Here is a 19553-nt window from a genome sequence, read left to right on the forward strand (position 1 = left end):
ATCGTTGTTTATAAGATCGTAGTTGGCTTTTTTGAAGTTGTAGCTGGGAATACTATTGTTATTGCGATCTAAGTATGGACGTATATTGAGACGAAAATCAATCATGCAGTGGTCACTGTTGGAAAAAGGTTCTTTAATTTGTAGTCCATAAATTGAGTTGGAGTTGTTGCAGAAGATGAGATCAAGGCAGTTGTTGAGTCTTGTATTGTTAGTTACAAGTTGTTCAAGACCTAGGTTTGTAACAGCGTTGTATAGTGTAGTATGGATTGGATCAGTTGTACATTCATTAGTTATCCAGTTTATGAGAGGTAGATTTAGGTCACCCAGGAAGATGAGAGGATATGGGCAAGAGGTAGCCCATGTTAGCAGTAAGGTTAGCATATTTGCATGGGTAATGTCATAGTCAGGGGCTCTGTAGCATAGTAAGAATCGAAGGGTAGTGTTGAGCTGCTTAGACTCATTCAAATGTAATGTAACCTGTAGTATAATTAAGAAGTTGTGACCATTTCAGTAGTATGGTAAGCATATCCCAAACAAAATGTTCGTTTGAATGCATATATAGTGGGCCAAGCCCGCTACCCTATTCACTTGGCTCCAGCCAACATAAGATTTACAGCCAATTTCCAGAATGTAAGATTTATCAAGCAGGAGAGTTAATACTCGCTTACAGATGAGCAATGGCTGGAAACATGTGGAGTCAAAGGAGACAAATCCAGACTCAGCCAGGTAAGAAAAAAAGGAATTTCCTAAGCAACTTTCTTCTCTAGAGAAAAAAAATGATTGTTTTGAAATCCAAGTTTTGAAAGAGAAAGAGAGAGAACTTTGTGAAAGAGATACCAAAAATGCAGTGTGGAGGCTGACATAAGTGGACCTTTCCATCTTCACTGAGTACAGTGAAGTGAAGTAAAATTTGACACTGTCAGCCCTCCCTAGTAAACCAGACAGGAAAAACAATGAATACACGTATCCCAGAATAATATTGCGGATCCAATCTGGATCAATCCCGGTGACCAATCCAGATTGGATCCTGTAGGAAAAAGAATAAAATTTTTTACTTTATTGTAAGGTTACATTGAACAGATTCTTGGCAAATTGAATGTACACCACCACTTTCAACCATCTGATCAATTAGGGTGACAGCTTTACCCACAACACACATGTCAAATGTATACCGGTACCTATTGTAGTACCTATTGAGCGACTGGCTTGTTTAGCAACCGTTTGTAGTTATGATGGTGATGAAAAAGTAACTTTGCAACCAGTCCTTGCATTTATAACTTTGTATGTGTGTAAAGCAAAACTGAAGTAAGATTGTAAGAACAGTTATAGTTTCACTGCTCTCCTTAACAACCAAATTGTTGGTTCCAATTGTGGCTGCTAAATGCTTGTACTAGACTTATGATAGGTGGTACAATATAATTTTTTCCCTTTTTTCAATCTTGTTTTCTTTGATTTGTCAGTACAGATTGTAGGATTCCCTATAAGTCCTACTTGCTGAAGTTAAGAGGTAAAGTGTCATCTAGAACAGTGGTCACCAACTGGTGGTCCATGGACCACTGGTGGTCCACAAGAAAATGTTGGTGGTCCGCAGAAAAATTATTTGCATTTTTTATATTGCACTAAATCAGGGGACCTCAAACTTTGGTCCCTGGGCCAGATACATGCAATGAATGGTTGTGAGAGAGTCTCCCCCTTTGGGGTCTTTTTGTGATCCCAAGGGGGGGCAGAAATTCCAACTTGGGGTCTGCTTCAGCCTCCTGGTACAGGGCTTTGGGCAAAGGCTAGAATGAAGTGTTGTTGGTGGCGAAGAGTCAGAGGGCCTTGTTCCAGTGGGACTGCCTCATGGCCTGGAACTGGCTGACCATCTCAGTCTGCTGAGCCTTCAGGTGCTGGTACCTGGCCTTGCACTCCCGCAGGTTTTTCCTCTGCTTGGAAAGCCTATGCTCGTGGTCCTCAGTGAGGTGCTTCTGCTGAGCCTCCTTCTTGGTCAGATCCAATTTGAACTGAGCCGGCAGTTTTGCCAACTCTTTCTCGTGGTGGCTGCTTAGCTCCAACAACTGCTTCCTGTTGGGGCCCTAAGAAGCCTGGGGAGGCAAGGAGTGGCTGGGAGGGGAGGGGCGAGTAGAGGCTGGTGAGGCACCCCTTCACGTGAGTGACATTGAGTTGGCCGCACCCACCCAGTCACATGACAACCTAGCCAACCCCACCCAGCCAGTCATTAGACAGATCATATTAGTGATCCACAGGATTTAAAATTATGAATTTAGTGATCCCTGAGGTCCGAAAGGTTGGTGACCCCTGACCTAGAACGCTATTCTAAGCAGAAAACTGGTGGCTGCTATAAAACTACCAAGCATCTTTTTCCAAAGCAGGAAGGCAGCCCAGGAGAGTAGAGAGTCTCTGGGAAAGAAAACTGGAAATTTCCCATCTTTCACCCTATGGCCTCAGCCCTTACCACTACGTTAGACCATTGCAAATAATTAGCTTACCTTGTTTACCTAGCTAGCTTTCAGATCTTTCTTGCATGACTTTGTCCTGGAATTACAGCTTCAAGAAACATTCTTTACTTCATCTCAAATAAATGCTGCCAAACGGTGCATTTAAAAAAAAAAGTATCGATGCAGCTTTTCCCAGTCTGTTACCTTCCTATGATATGGGACTACAAATCTGTTTCACAGAGCCTAAATTATATGGATATATTACAGCAGGCCTTGTGATAAGAAGCTAGAGAAAGCTGGATGCTAGGATTAAAGCTGTACTTTTAAATTTGATATCAAAATGAATCCCACCGAACCTGCTTAGGTTCTATTTACAGAATTAACTGAATACTCTATAATTGGAGTAGACTTTTTCAATACTGTATCCCCAGGTTTAGCCGGCAGCATGTTCTACAGAAATAATGAGATGTTTTCAGATAGCTGTGTCCAGAATTCAGATTTAAATTACTTTTGCAGTCTGAGAAATACTGTGATGTTAAGTTGGATGAAATTGTATGGAGGGCACTTGTACAAACAGAGCATGGGAGCAACCAGCATAAGGAAAATGTTCTGTACAGTATGTAGGGCAAGTCAACTACTGATGGGATCATTAGAAATAAAGAATTAGTCCTTGAGGAATACAGAGGCATTTGGCACACGAGGCTGGTGAAAGGAAGGTCTTTCTGAGAGATTTGGCAGCTGGGTTCCTTTTGAACAGAGACCCAAAGAGAAGATGCTCACACTCTTCCAGATGCTTGTTGCATATGCCTTCAGGCAAGGTTTTTTATTTAATGAACCAAATCAAGTTTTTTTTCTATTTAAAGAATCATGTTTTGGGAAAGACTGTTAGATCTGTACTGTTCCAAGAAATCTTCTATTTCTTTAATATGCCTGTGTTTTTCTTTCTTCAAGATTTGTCCTAACTGGGGTTAATATTATTTTTAAAGCAATAAATAAAAACACTGATATTAAACATTAAAACCCAGTGTTTTAATTCACTTTTAATTAAAGCATTTTAAGCTATTTGAAAGGTTTCTGGCTGATGCTTAAAAGCTGAAGAATAGCCACAGATCATGCCTATCTGGATAAACTTTGGACTCCTGCTAGGAAAAGCCTGTTAGAATTTTTTGTAACTTTCCTTATAACAAATAATATGGATGCTTAAAAAAAGCCTTTTGAGGATGACCTCAGTAGATTTAGAGAATGGTACAGATTTTTTTTTTTAGACAACTGTGTTCTACATTGAGTTGGGCAGCCTTCTTCAACTTGGCTTCATCCAGAAGTTTTGGATCTGGCAACTTCCAAGAATTTGCAGCAGTCATTCCACATTTGGGGAACATTAATGGATAGCAAGCACTAGGAGCTGAATTTAAATAAATAATGAATCTGTTTTGATATTGGTAAAATAATGTCCCCAGTGACTAGAACTGGTTAGTCATGCAACATCTGCAAACCTTCATATAGCATATAACAATGTATATAGAAAGTTTCAGAGCATGAATTATAAAATTATTTCTGTCAGAGAAAGGGATACCAGGTTAACCAAATTTGTATAATGATTAGGGAAAAGGTGAGTGGAAAAAGGTCTTCTTCATTATTGATCATTACAGTGATAAAGTAGATTTAAGAGCACATAATTTATGCATTTTATACCCTGTTTGGGAATTCAGCCATGAATAGCAAATACAGAAATAGGAATACAAGTTTTATCTATAGTATGCCTATTTTGCCTGCTGGTTCTGTACAAAGTATTAGCTTTGTAAGCGCTCCTCCATCTCCTCCGCTTGCAACCTTTAAATGGCCTACTGGTTGTAATGTAAGCCAGTTGCCAACTACCCAAAAATGAGATCACATGTCTAAAGGGCACCAGACCAATGATCATTAAATGGCTAGAATGAACTTCCCCCAGGACTCCGCCAACTTCCTGACCTTCGAACCTTCCGCCGCGAGCTTAAAACACATCTATTTATCTGTGCAGGACTGGACTAGAATTTTAATTTTAATTTTAATTTTAATGGGGTTTGTATCATTTTAATTGTAATTTTAAATTTTGGCCTATTTAAATAAGTTTTTTAATTTAGTGTTTTATCTTGTATTATATTTGTATTTTTATCGGGCTGTAAACCGCCCTGAGTCCTTCGGGAGATAGGGCGGTATAAAAATTTGATTAAATAAAATAAATAAATAAATAATAAATAGTTGTAAGTCAAAGACCATCTTTATTGTTACATAGAGTCTGTCTTGTTTTTGTTGCCTAATCTCTTAACATCTGGATTAGGATTAATGAATCCCTAACAAGCTTCTAAGGGGACGTGGTGGTTCAGTGGCTAAGACGCTGAGCTTGTCGATCAGAAAGGTCAGCAGTTCAGTGGTTTGAATCTCTAGCGCCACGTAACAGAGTGAGCTCCTGTTACTTGCCCCAACTTCTCCCAACCTAGCAGTTCGAAAGCACGTAAAAATGCAAGTAGAAAAATAAGGACCACCTTGGTGGAAAGGTAACAGCGTTCCGTGCACCTTCAGCATTTAGTCATGCCAGCCACATAACCACAGAATTGTCATCAGACAGAGCTGGCTGTTCGGCTTAGAAACAGAGATGAGCACCACCCCTTAGAGTCAGGAACGACTAGCACGTATGTGCGAGGGGAACCTTTATCTTTTTAGTAAGCTTCTACTACAACCCAATCCCATCACCTGAGCCCCCGTTTTCAGACTCATGAGCAAAACTTGGCAGTCTAACCTCTTTTGTGCTAATCAGAGTTTGCAGCCAGTTTTTGAAACTCAAGGATTAGATCTTTAGGCTCCCAAGCTTTAGATTCCAGCCACTCTGCGATATGAACCTGCTTTGAAATACCATCATTGTCAGATCTTGATGTGTCTGCTGCTGTTTCTTGTCTTCCAAGTTCCAACATTGTTGTCCACTGCAGATTTCGCAATAGCTTAGTGTGTGTGCCTTGTATTGCACTTTGAGCTTTTGCTAACAAATCTGACTTCTCTCAATTACAAATCATAGGCCATTTCTGCAGCCCAGCATGACAGGAACATGATGTAGAGGTGACATACTGTATGTCACACTGGAGGAATCATAATCAGACATTACAAAAGATCAGTCAGCTTTGGAAACTGTTGACTTGGGATCATGGCATTTGCAACGGTTAGATACAAGCTCAAATAGGGCACCAACAGATGTTGTTTTCATCAGTTGTCTTCTACGCAAGGCTTTGGGGATCAGTTGCTTTACCTTTGAAGTCTGATGCTTCTCTTGAAAAATCAGCAGCAAAGATTGATAGCCAAGCTTTTTAATATGGGATTGCCTTTGAAGACCACCTGGAAGTGTCCACAGGTCCAGAATGTATTGGCACATGCACATGTGGGTGCCTTTATGTTTCCCAAATAACACTCTGTTGCAAAAGCTGGATTCTAGTTTCCTTTTGGGTGCAATTCAAGGTGCTGGTTATCACCTTTAAAGCTATATGGTTTGGGGACAGGTTATCTGCAGAACCACCTTTCTCTAAGGCCATCTACTTCTCCTACCAGCACACTCCTAGTTCTTTCCCTTAAATATTGCTACTTTATGGGCCCTAGGAAGCATGCCTTCTCCATGGGAGCCCCCGGCCTGGCAGTTTTTTATGGAGCACTCTTCCCTCTGAAGTTCAACAGATCTCTATCCTCCTAGCCTTCTGAAAAGCTTCAACCCCAAGTGCTGGGATAGGATGAGATGTCTGTATATCAAAAGCTTGACTGGATACCAGGTTTTTGTTTTTAATGATTATGTTTTTAATATTTTTTATATTAAATAATAAATAATAAATAATAATTAAATAATATTTTTATATTAAAACAACATAACTTTGACTGGGAGCCGCCCAGAGTTTGCTATAAGACAAGTGTTTATATAAATGTTTTGAATAAATACATAAGTCTGCTGACTGATAACTCAGTATGACCTCAGATATTGCTGTCTTATTAAATTAATGTGAAAAGAATTACAAAACAAAATGGAGTCAGCTCAGAGTTTGGGGCATCATGAATTCACAATAAGATTAAGACATAGAACTATGAACATGTATCAGTATAAAAATTCTGACTTTGGAGAATAGCTAGAGTATTAAAAATGGTAAGACTTGTGCATTCTTGATATTAGGCTACTTTTATTTTCTTAAGTAAAAGCAGAGACTTTTATTATTTAATAACTTGATCCATTATAAGAAAAAAAATCTGTCATACTTTATAAAAGCCTGGAATTAATCTAATGTCTTGCTTTCTACTATTTTGTTCACTTTAACAATGAAGTCATATTTTAAATAATGTTTTCAATCAATTAGACTATCTTACTTTCTTTAAATTTGGACTTGAACGGGTGCGAGTGTATGTCTCTATTCAAAGCAATCTTTTAATCTTTTCTTTAATGAATTTTATGGACACGCATGCTTTTAAATCATTCATTCCAATGTTCTTGTCTTCACTTGTAAAACCAGAAATATGGTTAGAATTTAAGACAAGAAATTTAGTTCTAAATGATGTGGCTATAACCCTAGTCTGAGAAGCGAAAAACAATGCTGAAAGATACGCATAATTGGAATATTGTAGGACTTATTCACACATTGCCATCTTAGAAATAGAAGGACTTTCTCTATTTAAATGTCCTCCTAATGCCCACCGTTATTACTTGAAAAAGCATCAGGACTTCAGTCCTGTTCGGGAATTGTCCTGATGTCTTTCGGCAGCATGATCTTAAAAACTAGCCAGACTGCTACTTAATGGACTGTGAGTAATCATCAGGATAGTACAACTTACTAGGGATATACAGAAAGCCAAACATCAGAAGCACCTGATGCCTGCAAAATGCTACATGAAGCTCACAGTTTGCCAAACACAATCTTTTCGCTTTCTGTTCCAGAAATTAAAGCAGATATAGGGTCAGTAATTTAATATTACTGCAAGGAGATACTTGAATAACCTTTCGCTGTATTAGTGAGATAACTGATTCATCTGTTCTACTCAACTTTTGGTCTGCTTTCATTCCTTTTAATTGCATTTTAATTATCACACTCTGTAACCCACTTTAATCCAAAATAGTAGTTTAGGCTTTGCCTCAAATTATAAAGAATATTTTGCAATATATTGATAATGGCTGTATTTTGAAAAAAATCTGGAAAACTGAAACAGAAAAGAGGAATTGGGGAATATCACAAGTCCGTGGTATTTACTGTTGCTAATATCTATATGACATTATTGTACAGAATATCATTAAATCATCTTTAGAAATTATATAGTACTCTTTTTGCAGGGATAATTCATTTAATGCACATTCATAAACACATTATCACAGCAACTTTGTATTACTTATTTGTTGGATTAATGTATAGCATTTCTGAGAAGCTAAGAGCTATGGTTATAAAGATTTGGATAAAATTATCTATTTTGACCCTTTTAGAATTACAATTAACAAAATATGCAGATAATTTTATTAGGATCTATTCAATAAACTGTATTTTCATTTTTAATCCTAATTCTGCCATATTTATGGACAAGTCTTTCATTAACCTGTTGCGAGAAATGCTTTCAATATAAAAATTTGGCAGTATAATGGTTTCTTATTACAATACAGCTTCTGAGAACTACTTAGGAAAGAGATCAAATATTTCCATAAATTAACACTGTAGCAACAGAAGGCAAGAACTCTTTGGATTACTATAGTAGCTTTGCTTTCCTTCAACTACTGTGATTAGGTAAAGGAAAGAAATTCAGGATTTATAACTGAATCATACTGGCCTGCAGATTTATGGAACATGAAGGTTAATAAACACAAATAAAAATAAAACTGCAATGATTATATCTTTCATTCAGTGAAAATTTATTCCTAAGGAATTGTTATATTGTATATGAGATTCTGGTGCCTCCTTCTGGGTTATTTATATAATATATATAGTTTTAATGGTTGTTAAAGATTTATTTTAATTGTTCATTTTATTGTACACTGCCCAGAGTCATGTCAATGATATTGGTAGCTACATAAATTTGATAATAAATATCTTAATTAATTTAACTTTGATTCCAACATACTTAACAAACTGAGCATACAGTACTGAATGCAAAAACATGATGTATTAGTTGTATCACTTTTTGGAAAAACAAATTCCATAAAAAAGATAAGTGAAGACAGCTGGGTAGAGTTCCATTAATCCGTCAAATTGATATTTCATTAACGTATCTCTAAATCAACACAGCTAATACATATATTTATTTCTACTACTTTATTACTTTACAGATTTTAGTCCAGAGTAACAATGTGGCTGATAAGATCAGTGTTCTCTCAGGAAAAATTGAGGAAATCACTCTACCTGAAAGTGTAGATGTTATAGTTTCTGAGCCGATGGGTTACATGCTATTCAATGAAAGGATGCTGGAAAGTTACCTTCATTCCAAAAAATGGCTGAAGTCCAATGGTGAGTCTATACATCTGCAGATTCTGAGGGCCTGCATCTCACAGGCAGAAGCATACGTTTATGAAATATAGCCACTAGTAAGAGAGGCTGCTTGTTTCCTTTTGGCACACGGTATTACATATTAATTGCTTTTTTCTCCTCAAGTTATCTTGATGCAGCCAATAGATTAAATGAATCTGTCTTACCCAGCAGCCTTATCCCCAGTTTTAGGTCCAGATCCCAAGTTACCTTGGTTTAGTGGTGGGTTGTCCCCAGTTCAGACCGGTTCACAAGAACTGGTAGTAAAACTGACGGGAAGCTCCACCCACTGACCTGGACGTCATCAGGAAGCTTCTGCGCAAGTGCAGAACATGTGCGAGCAAAGCAAGTGCACACACGGGGCTCCGTTGCGAACCAATAGTAACGGTAGGTAGAACCCATCCCTGCCTTGGTTCCCAGACTAGGTTAAAATCTTGACACACAAGTCAACAAAGGAGATCTACCAATCTCTTCCTGCCTTGGTAGCACCAAAATATGGATCAATTGGAAGTGGAAGAAATTTTTTAAAAAATGTGTAATACAGCAAGCTTTATCAATAAAGCATCACTTTAGAGAATACGTGGATTTATTTATTTTATTTATTTATTTATTTAGTGTAATTATGCATGATAAACAAGGGGTTTAAGGGGGATAAGTTAAACAGTATAGAAAATGGAGCTCTTTAGGATGGTTTTCTGCTTTTTGTCAAGCCTTTTTGTAACCTAGGAACCACAACTTTTAATCTACATTTTAAAGTGAATTTTTGGTTTGGCCTGATTGTTCCATTTAAATGTGTCCTTTCTGTGGTTTTTGTTCCTAAAATTTAAATCCTATTTCAATAGCAATGTGCTAATGATATTTTTCCTCATTTGTAAAATAAAGAGGGACAATAAGGATCTATTTCTCTCTATATTATTTAATCCTAAAAGTTGCCTTTATATTGTAAAAATACTAAATTGTAACAACTTACTCTGAATAAAACTGAGTTCAGAGATTTGCTTCAGTCTAAAGAGCTGTAGAATTTTAGTTTATAATCAATACCTTTTTGAAAGTAGCATTAACAATACTTTGCCCATCAATCTACAAAAACAAATCAATTATCTTCCTAGCTAACAGCCATTAATTTAAAAGATGTATGTTTTCTCTTAAATGTCCTATCTCTTTTCTATGTGCTATTTCTCCATATTGTTAAGCTATTAAACAATTTACCCATTAAAATGCTTTCATCTGGTCATTCACAAATGTTGAGTTAAGCTTTTATTTAAGTGAAGGATAATTAATAGTATAAATCTGTAACGTAATCATAATTCAGTGGTACATTGCATTGAAATGGCATAAGGTTTGTAAAATGCTTTGTGGTCATTTGATATTTCTTAATATTCTATTTTTTAATACTGACAATCTCTAACATCTAAAATAAATTCTTGAAAAAGTTGCTGGTAATTAGTAATAATTATTTATTATAAATTATATTTTGAATCTTCAGTTTAAGAAATATAATCCCATTTTTCCAAAAGTGGTGGATGAACTGGAATACATGCTTGCTTTTAATTTAAGGATTTTATATAAGTATCTAATTGTTAATATATTAAAAATATGAATTGTTTTATCAGTTTGTGGCAGTAAATTAGCATTATCTTCTTAAGTGTTCTCCTTTTGTCAATAGATTTACTAAAACGTGACCAAGAATTAAAGCAAAATTTAATAACTCTTGTTAATTTACAAAAAAAAAATGTATGGGATGGATAGTAAATAATCCCTCTTGGATATTTCCACTAATTTTTTAAGGACTACATAGAAGATTTGAAGTTTTGCTACTGTATATTATTTTTTGTTCACCAGGAATGATGTTTCCAACATTTAGTGACATTCATTTGGCTCCTTTTTCCGATGAACAACTCTACATGGAACACTACTCCAGAGCCAATTTTTGGTAATAATTGTTTCACTTTTTTCACACAAAAAGGTGTTTTGCTTGGCAATTTAATAGGAATTTTCAAATGATGCAACTTCTTGGATCCGTAAAGCAGTGGTGAATTATAGATGTCTAAAGTAACTGCAAAATACTTATTTTGTTGGTCTGCAATTGTAGTACTTAGAGTTGATTCTTAGGGCTATTGTTGTATTTATTTATATATCTCTACACACTTGTTTTAGAGGCTGTGAGAAGTTACAGTCATATTATTTGTACCGTAATTACAATACCATGCAATTACTTAGTAATTTGGTGCCTGGGTCACATTGCTACTTTCCATTTGATGCCTTCTTAGTTACAGGCAATAAATTCTTAGGAAAGCAGTGATTGTATGTTGCGAGAGGATCACTTGCAAACTGGTAATAATAACATAATATGGTGGTCAAAGCAAAGAACTAGAGGATAATAAGGAAAACATTTAGTGGCAGTGTTAAGTCAAGGTTAATATACTATAGTACAAAAATCAAACGAATAAAAAGTATGAGGAAAAATGAGAACAAGGCCATGGTTATAATGCTACTGAAATAGCAATTTTGTGGCAGCCATTAACCAGGAACAAGTAAGATAATTTATACTCTAATCATATGCTTTGGAAATTAATTCTAATAGTGAAGTTGGATTTGAAGATTGAGTCTTCTCATTACAACGCTTTAGCTAAGATCATGTTATAAGCTGAATGAATGTTGTCCCTTCATTGCCTTTTCCAAAAAATCTATTTTGTTGCTTGATGATGAAGAATTTTTCTTAAAGTTGGAAATGATATATGATGTCATTGTGATGATATCAAAGCATAATGAACATAGCAAAATCTAAGAATGAAACAAACAATAGGAGAGAGGGCACACGTGTCCTAGAATTGCTTCACTTCTGATATCATATCACATTTAAGTTGAATTCATCCCCTGGAACAAGTTCTCATCGTTCCAGCTTGTTACAAAGTGAGGAATTCAGGTAGTCTTTGACTTACAACAGTTCATTTAGTGACTGTTCAAAGTTACAACAGCACTGAAAAAAGTGACTTGTACCATTTTTCACACTTATGACCATTGCAGCATCCCCATGATATATAATTTACATTTGGATGCTTGACAACTGGTTCATATTTATGACAGTTGCAGTGTCCCAGGGTCACGTGATCAACTTTTGTGAAAATCAACGGGGAAGCCAGATTCACTTAACAACCGTGTGATTAACTTAACAACTGCAGTGATCACTTAACAAAAGTGGCAAGAAAAGTTGTAAAATGAGGCAAAACTCACGTAACAAATTTCTCATTAGCAACATAAGTTCTGGGCTCAATTGTGGTCATAAGTCGAGGACAACCTGTACTTTAGCTGGAGTTCTATACTGCTTGCGTCATCCGGTTCTATGTTTCGGCTAAGATAATTTAATATGATCCCCTTTGCAGACATCACAATAAAGAAACAAATTTGTTTGGGTTACATTGAGGATGTAGTGCCTTGAGAATGATGTGGCTCCAATTGGTAGCAATCACTCCAAGTTTGGGAAATCACCAATAATAGCAATAGCACTTAGACTTATATACCGCTTCATAGTGCTTTTACAGTCCACTCTAAGTGGTTTACAGAGTCAACATATTGCCTCCAACAATCTTGGTCCTCAATAAAAGCATATGGCAGGAAAATGAAAGTGTGAACGAAGGAGGGCACAGCTTGAATGTAATAATGTGCAAAGAATAGGGAAATTGTTCTGTTTTGAACCTGAAATAAATGTGGCATTTATTGAAAGAAAACAAAATGCTCAGAGAACACCAAGAGCCTCTCATTTAAACCCTGAGCTACAAACATTCTCCTTCATTGATTCCACTGGTTTATTAAACCATTTGGGGGATAAGCTACTGTTTTGCAGAACTGAGACCTGGACTACTATAACTCTTGAGTTTTTCTCTGCTTAAAGCTAGATCAAAGATATTGGGGGATGAGAAACTATATAAAGTGTTTAAATAAATAAATAGCAAAAAATTACACAGATTTTGTTAAGACACAAACGATTTTAATGCATTAGGATAGTTAGGAGGAAGAAGGTGTATTAGATAATTGGTGATCTTTTCACATATTTTTGGACTAGCATAATCCCCATTTCCCCCGACTTTTGCATCTGCCTCCTCCCTTTATTCTAATTTAAATCCTGTATCAGTTTAACCCAGAGGTCCCCAGCCTGTGGGCTGTGAGGGGTTTGCAACTAGGCAGTGGAAAGGGCTAGCGAGTGCACATGCGCATGCACATCCTCACTGGTGTGAGCAGCAGGCGTGCATACGCACGCTCCATTTGTGTGAGTGGTAGGCATCCATGCATGCTGCTCACACATATGGAGCTATGCACGCTCGCTTCCCGGCCGCTTGCACGAACCATCCCTTCCCCCTCACTGGTCTGCAAAGCGTTGGGGAACTCTATGTTAACCCATTGCTTTTCAGTCTTGGCAAATTTGAAGGTGTAGAGTTGGACTCACTGAATTCGCCCACCAGTATGGCCAGAGTTGAAGTCCACACATCTTAAAAATTGCCAAGTGATGAGTTGAGGTGTAATTAACAAAAGCTTTTAATAACATTTGTTAGTTGCTAGGTGCTACCAGTCCCTTTAATATTTCATAGGGTATCTAGCTTGGGCTAAATGCAGAATATTGGAAACTGTCAGAGGAATTTTCCACCCTCAGTTACAATGAATTAATTAAGATGGAGTAGTTCTGATTTAAAGTGTTTCTCCTCAGATTTCTGTCCACCTGGTTAAGTAGCTGTTTATTAGATAGGCTGTTCACCCACTTGTCTGCTTGATTGCTTATGTCTATTTTCTCTCCCATTTCTTTCTGTCAACTTCTTTCCCATTTTAATCATTATGTAAGTTGCTTTTGCAAATAACACTCTTTTTTTCTGGAGACAATAACCTACATGCTTCTGCATTTGAGGAAAACATTTATCAGGGTATTTGTAGCTCCTATAATCTAGAAAGATTTATTTTGTTCAGAACTCAACTTTACTGAGAATAACTCATTCATTTCATACAGTTTTGCATGTTTCAGAATATTGTGATACAGTTTACAGTTTACATCTGCAAGCAAACAACCAAGCTCAGAGAGCACCAAGAATGCCATTTATTACAGATCCCCACAAGAGAATGCAGAGCATGATACCTGACAAGAATGTGTCATAAATTATAAAATCCAGAACCTGTAAGTTTTACAAGTGTACCAGTTTAATATAATGGAGAAGGTGCTGATCTAGAAACCAGGAGGCTGTGAACACTAGGCCTTCATTAGTCATGAAAGCCACCTGGTTGACTAAGTCATTAAGTCATTGATCAGTGCTGTTGACCTAGAATGGCTTTGCCCAAAATGCCAGTAACTATTCTTGAGACCTTCTGCCCTCATAACCTATGCCCTTTTATGAGATATTGTTCAAAGAGGGGTACAAAAAAATAATTGTTTATGATTGAGATGATCCTCTGTACTTTATAAAAACAGTTCTGGAATGTAAGAACTCCTTAGGCAGTATATGCAGTTATCATGTGGGCCATCTGAACATAGTATGCTTAGGATCATGTATTTGAAGATCAGCAGCCAACTGAATCCACATAGCTGATCATTATGAAATGTTATCATGGATTCCAGCTGAGGGAAAGGAGTATGGCATTTTATACATTCCCCCACGATGTTCTTCTTGCCATTTACAAGGTCAAGATAGGCTGTATCAATGCATGGGCCTACGCTGGAATATAGTCCTTTCTTTTGTGTTTCTTGCTTTCCTTCATTGAAAAGCAAACATTCACCTCTCCACTACCACTACTGTGAATTATCACAAGTTTCCATGTGATTGTGTATTATTGCTATGTGACTAGCCTTGCAGTGTGGGTGCTGCCTGAGTTTTAAGATGTAATACAACAAAATGAGCACAAGATATTTTTTCCTCTGTTCTGCTTTTTCTTACTGTTGCAATGGAAATGAATGGGTGCATACAAAGCCAATCATATACAATTACACACAATAGTTATAGAAAGAGAAGTACTGAAACACCTGCAAGATAATTTATTCCAAACTGGGAATCTCAACAAGACTTTCTAAATTCTCCTTAATTATTCGGTGTTCTTTTTATTAATACACAGACAGATGTCTGCAGTGCATTTTAAGATGGATTTTGTTAGGCACTTGTTTACTTTAGGAGTCATTTAACAGCTCATTAAAAAGATGTAATTAAGGACCCATGATAATTCATGATGTGTAGAGAAAATTATTTATAGCATCTTCTCTTTGCACTTCCTTTTAAGTTGTCTCTCTCCTACTGCTTCCACAAATGTACTTATAATAATTATGCACTTCCATTTGCAAACATAAATTTAAATTTATCACAGATGTACACAGATAAGTGTATGCAGTTTAATTTATTTGTGTATGTACACACAGACACACATGCCCATTCATTACATTGTACTTAACAATGTACAAGATGTAGCCTTCAGATGTAGGCTCTTACAAGTATAATTAAATAGTTAAATTAAATGTAAAAAACTAAATTAAAAATTGCAAAATAATAAAATAGGTAACAGTCCTGTGGCTACCCTCTATGCAGAAAATAAAAATGGTAATTATCTGGATTTGTAAGAATACAGTAATGAGCTTGCCAAGCAGAAATCCTTTTAGAGAGTATTTTACAGTTTGAGATACATAGGCTTGATGACAAAATGGAAAATGAAGAATGGGGTTATGGAATGGAGATCTGTACTTGGGGAAAGTATATAGGAATTTCCCTCTTACCTGAAGTCATGGTGCACTTCAGATCTAGGACAGACATAGTCACAACCCCACCCCTAACTAATTGTATGACACCACCACTGCGAACTGCGATTACCATGTGCCTATATGGCACAGTCTTTTTTGTTTTTTTACCTTGAAGGGAGAAATGCTATTTCAGCAAACACACCTTCAAAAATGTCAGTGTATTGTATCAAATACACTGCCTTGTATTTCCAGTAGCCATCTGTTCTCATTATGCTCAGTTATTAGTCAGAAGTCTGAAAAATGAATTGGCTGTCAATTCTTGGATTTCTGTATAGTACTTGGAAATAGAGGGACATGACCATACTCGTAACATCATTATGCCTAATTAGATCTGCAAACAGCCTGAATTAATCTTGGGTACATTTTAAAATGTTTGGGAAGGATTAAGAGATAGTAGGCTGATCATTTAGAACAGAGCTGTCAAATTCACGGCCAGTGGACCGGATGCGTCACGTGCTGGCCACGCCCACGCCTGGCTTAGTGAAGAGGGAAAAAGTCCTGATACATCATGAGATGCTGCCGTGACAATGCAACTTTGACATCCCTGATCTAGAATATCTCTTGGAATATTTGAGGATTAGTGAGGAGCAATATATTTTCCACTGTATTTTTGCAATGGTAGCAGTTCTTTACTCTGTACAAGTTGTATTGTACACACAGTGAAACATTTATTTTACAAATATTTTGGTTAATCTAGAAAGCTAAACAAGGGTTGTCTCTGATTAACACTTACATGTGAGATCACGTGGGAAAGCCAGGATTTTAGGATGAATTGGGAATTTCAGAATACATTCTGGAAGAAGGTAATGTCAAACTCTTCCCATACTTTTACAAGAAAGTGGTACTAACACATCTATCACCCCAAATTCAATTTGAAGATTTTAACTTTCTCTATTAGGATCCCTCTAAAGTCTCTGGCTGAAATATATAAATATAAAAGCTTAATATTATCATCTGATCATTCAAAATTGGCTCAAAATATTCTTTTGGAATGTTTTAATCACTTTATTTATAGTATAAGTAGAAAAAGAACTATAAATATAGAACTATATAGTTCTCTTGTAACAGTAAATATGTTGTGGCTTTTCTTTTTTTTAAGGTAGTAAACATAAACTAGTTCTATAGGCTGTTTTGTTTTCTTGCCTAGATGTAATTTTTGTGTTGGAGAAAACTTGCACATCTTAAGTGCTGTGCTTACTACGTTATCTGACTTTAGTTTGATTGACTTAATGCATTTTTAAAGTATCACCGAAAGTAATATGGTTACTTTGACTCTGCAATACTAAATTGATATTTATTTTTATCTTAAACATGTAGAACTAACTCCACTTAAATTATTTTCCATTTAACTGCAATGCTAAGCATGTGGTTCAAAATTATTTGTATAGCAGCAATTCTTGTTGTATTGAGAAGTGTGCTTTTAGCAGACATTCCTCAGGGTCTCATTTGTTTGAATGAACGTGTACTTCTTTCTCTCGTAGTAACATGTCGTTTTCCAATGAAAATGGTTTTCTGCTTGTTACTTTCTAAAATTGTTGAGTATGTGATGTTGACTTGATGAGGTTTTGAAACTTTTGAATATTGGATTTTGCTGTACTCAACACTTCTGCATGAACAACAGCACTTGTAGCAGTGCTTTATGTGATAATAAAGTTTGGCATGTGAGAATGACGTACCTATGTTGATATGAAGTATCATTCAAGATCAATAAAATCCTAATTGATACGACGTATCAATAAAGATACTGAACTCGGTGAAGCAAACATTTGAAAAAGAAGAGGTAGGTCCTCAAACTGATAACATAAATATGCTGAGACATGGTTGAAGAAGTTTTTAATTCACCCTTGCCTAACTTGGTTATCCTCCAGATGTGTTTGTCCATTATTCTCCTCATCTCTCGCAGACAAGCAACTTAAAAAAGGCTGTTCAAATTAATATGTCATTATCACATTGCAATATCCTCCACTTAACACCACCTGGATCCAGGTTCATTTGAATTCTGGCTAAATAACGGCACAGCTGTTGAGATTCATATATTTCTTACTTATTAAAATGTACCAGTTGTCAAAAAAGATATCTTTTTGCTAGCTTTTGTAGTTTTATCTTTATTTAAGGTACATTTCAAAACCATGGCTCTGGATATCCATTTAATCTCCATTTTTGTTTTGAAAAGAGTATCCAAGTCAATAGGATGGCCACAAATAAAAAAAATTTCCTTGCTCTTGCTCATCATATGCCTTGTCTATAAATTGAAGTAAGAGGCATATTCATTCTTTCGTTGACTAAATTAAAAGTCCTGAGATAGTAGAATGTTGTATTACAGATAAATGTGCTATTTAATTATCCAATATAGAGTTCTAGTTGGGAAAATAACCCATTTGCAAAAAAAATGGATAGCAAAGATTAGGATGGCATCAGTCACAAATTTATAATTACTTCTTTTGCCCTTAGACCAGGATTAAGAATCCTGTGAAGCAATTCTTTACGCGAGCCCAAGTATTTGGCATCAATGCTATTGAGATCCATGTGGAGCACAACCTTTGGTCAAAAACTGAACATTTCCATTATGTCCAGGTGCTTGCTGTCTTTGATAAAGTCTGCTATAATCTTTTTTGGCCATTCCTTTCCATCTTTATTCATATATATTGAGGGTGTCCAAACTTGGCAACTTTAAGACTTGTGGACGCTGAAGAATTCTGGAAGTTGAAGTCCAAAAGTCTTAAAGTTGCCAAATTTGGATACCCTGATACTGTATATATGGTCCTAATATAGAAGCATTTTGATTTGGTTCAAGCCTGGACTTTTCTCTTGCCTAGATGTAATTTTTGTGTTGGAGAAAACTTGCACATCTTAAGTGCTGTGCTTACTACGTTATCTGACTTTAGTTTGATTGACTTAATGCATTTTTAAAGTATCACCGAAAGTAATATGGTTACTTTGACTCTGCAATACTAAATTGATATTTATTTTTATCTTAAACATGTAGAACTAACTCCACTTAAATTATTTTCCATTTAACTGCAATGCTAAGCATGTGGTTCAAAATTATTTGTATAGCAGCAATTCTTGTTGTATTGAGAAGTGTGCTTTTAGCAGACATTCCTCAGGGTCTCATTTGTTTGAATGAACGTGTACTTCTTTCTCTCGTAGTAACATGTCGTTTTCCAATGAAAATGGTTTTCTGCTTGTTACTTTCTAAAATTGTTGAGTATGTGATGTTGACTTGATGAGGTTTTGAAACTTTTGAATATTGGATTTTGCTGTACTCAACACTTCTGCATGAACAACAGCACTTGTAGCAGTGCTTTATGTGATAATAAAGTTTGGCATGTGAGAATGACGTACCTATGTTGATATGAAGTATCATTCAAGATCAATAAAATCCTAATTGATACGACGTATCAATAAAGATACTGAACTCGGTGAAGCAAACATTTGAAAAAGAAGAGGTAGGTCCTCAAACTGATAACATAAATATGCTGAGACATGGTTGAAGAAGTTTTTAATTCACCCTTGCCTAACTTGGTTATCCTCCAGATGTGTTTGTCCATTATTCTCCTCATCTCTCGCAGACAAGCAACTTAAAAAAGGCTGTTCAAATTAATATGTCATTATCACATTGCAATATCCTCCACTTAACACCACCTGGATCCAGGTTCATTTGAATTCTGGCTAAATAACGGCACAGCTGTTGAGATTCATATATTTCTTACTTATTAAAATGTACCAGTTGTCAAAAAAGATATCTTTTTGCTAGCTTTTGTAGTTTTATCTTTATTTAAGGTACATTTCAAAACCATGGCTCTGGATATCCATTTAATCTCCATTTTTGTTTTGAAAAGAGTATCC

The 19553-nt window shown here is 36.0% G+C and overlaps 1 protein-coding gene across 2 annotated transcripts in view; it reads left to right on the forward strand.

Annotated features, from left to right (window-relative positions):
- The window catches only part of LOC131191655 (histone-arginine methyltransferase CARM1-like), a 60346-nt gene that overhangs the window by 32200 nt on the left and 8593 nt on the right, over window positions 1-19553 (forward strand). For both annotated transcript variants that reach the window (XM_058170020.1, XM_058170021.1), the window contains exons 6-7: window positions 8746-8923; window positions 10784-10874. In XM_058170020.1, the coding sequence (XP_058026003.1) occupies window positions 8746-8923; window positions 10784-10874 (269 nt within the window). The remainder of the gene's footprint in view (window positions 1-8745; window positions 8924-10783; window positions 10875-19553) is intronic.

This window comes from Ahaetulla prasina, chromosome 2 (genome assembly GCF_028640845.1).
Source record: "Ahaetulla prasina isolate Xishuangbanna chromosome 2, ASM2864084v1, whole genome shotgun sequence".
NCBI classification, from domain to species: Eukaryota; Metazoa; Chordata; class Lepidosauria; order Squamata; family Colubridae; genus Ahaetulla; species Ahaetulla prasina.